Genomic DNA, 2,015 nt, shown 5'->3' with positions numbered 1-2,015 from the left:
TCAACAGAGAATTAAACCTCTTTTATTTGACAGAGGGGAAGAAACCATCTACTTTTCATTTAGCATCTACAGGCCCAGCAACAGGGGCCAAACTGGAGAACCAATCCGGTGCTGGAGAGAGAAATGAACTAAGAATGAATGTAATGAATGCAGTATTAGTCTCATAGGAATGCTTGCTTAGATAACCTTTCTCCCATTGTTGTTAGTGCCCTCGAGTCGGTTCCAGCTCATAGCGACTCTGTATAGGGTGTTCGAGGAGCGGGTGGTGGGTTTGAACCGCCTATCTTGTAAGGAATCCAGAATTTATCCTTCTGGATTACTTTCATCCCCATTTACCGCGAACAGCGAGGCTCAGAGCCAGGAAGTGATTACGCTCAGGAGCTTCCACCTTGTCCGGTTTCCCCGAGATTTGGTCCTCCGGCTCTGGGTGCTGGGTCCTCCGTGGGGTTGGGAGGTCGCGCTTGGGCCTGCGCTGAGCCCGCGTCCCCGGAGGAGGGCCCTCGCCGGGCAGGGGCGGGGCGGAACAAACAGCTGCGGGCTGGCGGGGTACCGACGAGCGGACCATGGCGGCTGGAGGCTACCACTGCCAGTTTCGGATCGCGCTGCTGGGGGACGCAGCCGTCGGCAAGACATCGCTGCTGAGGCGCTACGTGGCAGGCGCGCCGGGGTCCTGCGAGCCGGAGCCAGAGCCGGACACGGCGCCTACGGTGGGCGTCGAGTTCTACAGCCGCGCGCTGCAGCTACGGACCGGGCCGCGTGTTAAGCTGCAACTCTGGGACACGGCGGGCCAGGAGCGCTTCAGGTGCGGGCTGGGGCTGCAGGGAGAGGGAGCCGGGCAGAAAAGGTATGTTCGGCTCGGAGGTGGGGGCTGGGGCAGTCTCTGCCCCAGAGCTCAGGAAGTCCCAGACCCTCCCTTGCTCCACTGATTCATCCTACAAACACCCTTGGATCATGCTGGGTAGCCCAGATACTTCACACTGGTGAGAGCCCTGAGAGAACATTCAGACTTTGAGAGGAGATGGACTCAGACTTTGGAACATGGAGGTTTGAATGACCTGGGTGCTGAGCGTCTGCAGGAGTGCAGGGAGGAGGGAGGTGTCAGGAGATGTTAAAGTTGGGTCTTGAGGTTGAGTAGATGAACCAGTAGACAGGGGTCTAAAATCTGAATCGAGAGAATAGTATGTGAATCAAACTTGATCCTGCCTGATCTGGGGAGAACCCAGTCTCCTGGGAGAGACAGAGATAAGGAACAGAGATCACAGGGCAATGTGGACTGAGCTATAATGAAGGCATGGGAGGATTTGGTGGTTCTCAGGAGAGGAGGTTCTGACCCTGGGGCTGCTCCAATTTACCTCCTTCTCTCACCAGGTGCATTACCAGATCCTTTTACCGAAACATGGTGGGTGTCCTGCTGGTCTTTGACATGACAAACAGAAAGTCCTTCGAACACATTCCAGACTGGTATCAGGAGGTCATGGCCACCCAAGGCCCTGACAAGGCAGTTTTCTTGCTAGTTGGCCACAAGAGTGACCTGCAGAGCATCCGTTGTGTCTCAGCTCAGGAGGCAGAGGAGCTGGCCACTTCCCTAGGCATGTCCTTTGTGGAGACCTCAGCCAGAAACAACAGCAATGTGGACCTGGCCTTTGACACCCTCGCCGACGCCATCCAGCAAGCTCTGCAGCAGGGGGACATCAAACTGGAGGAAGACTGGGGGGGTGTTCGCTTAATTTACAAGACCCAGAGCCCTGGAGCCCCCAGCAGGAAGCAGCACCCGGGCTCATGCCAATGTTGACTTGGGGAGGGAAATGATTAAGACAATGCCAATTCAGACTCCCCTGGTAGGTTGGGGAGTGTTAGGACCTCTCTGGGGGGCAGGTGGCACTGTGTCCAGCTTAGCCCTTTCTAAGGAAATGTCTGAGACCAGCCTTCATTTCCTCCATCTGTGAAATGGGACTAATGAAAGAAAGACTCACCTAACACAGAGGCCATGGGCACAAATAAACAAAAATACAAAA

At 55.4% G+C, this 2,015-nt stretch overlaps 1 protein-coding gene across 1 annotated transcript; it reads left to right on the top strand.

The window, feature by feature from the left end:
- Positions 1-563: 563 nt before the first annotated feature.
- On the top strand, positions 564-1,792 carry RAB42 (RAB42, member RAS oncogene family). The gene is made up of 2 exons (XM_006862372.1): positions 564-802; positions 1,369-1,792. Exons 1-2 carry the CDS (start codon positions 564-566, stop codon positions 1,790-1,792), a joined length of 663 nt encoding a protein of 220 aa, XP_006862434.1.
- The last annotated feature ends 223 nt before the right edge of the window (positions 1,793-2,015 follow it).

Source organism: Chrysochloris asiatica, unplaced genomic scaffold (genome assembly GCF_000296735.1).
Source record: "Chrysochloris asiatica unplaced genomic scaffold, ChrAsi1.0 scaffold00047, whole genome shotgun sequence".
NCBI lineage: Eukaryota > Metazoa > Chordata > Mammalia > Afrosoricida > Chrysochloridae > Chrysochloris > Chrysochloris asiatica.
Note: the sequence above shows the minus strand (reverse complement) of the source record. Positions and strands in the feature narration are given on the sequence as shown.

Coding starts and splice junctions, on each gene's coding strand:
- RAB42 (XM_006862372.1), top strand. CDS start 564: ATGGCGGCTGGAGGCTACCACTGCCAGTTTCGGATCGCGCTGCTGGGG. Junction 803..1,368: donor GCGGGCCAGGAGCGCTTCAG/GTGCGGGCTGGG, acceptor TTCTCTCACCAG/GTGCATTACCAGATCCTTTT.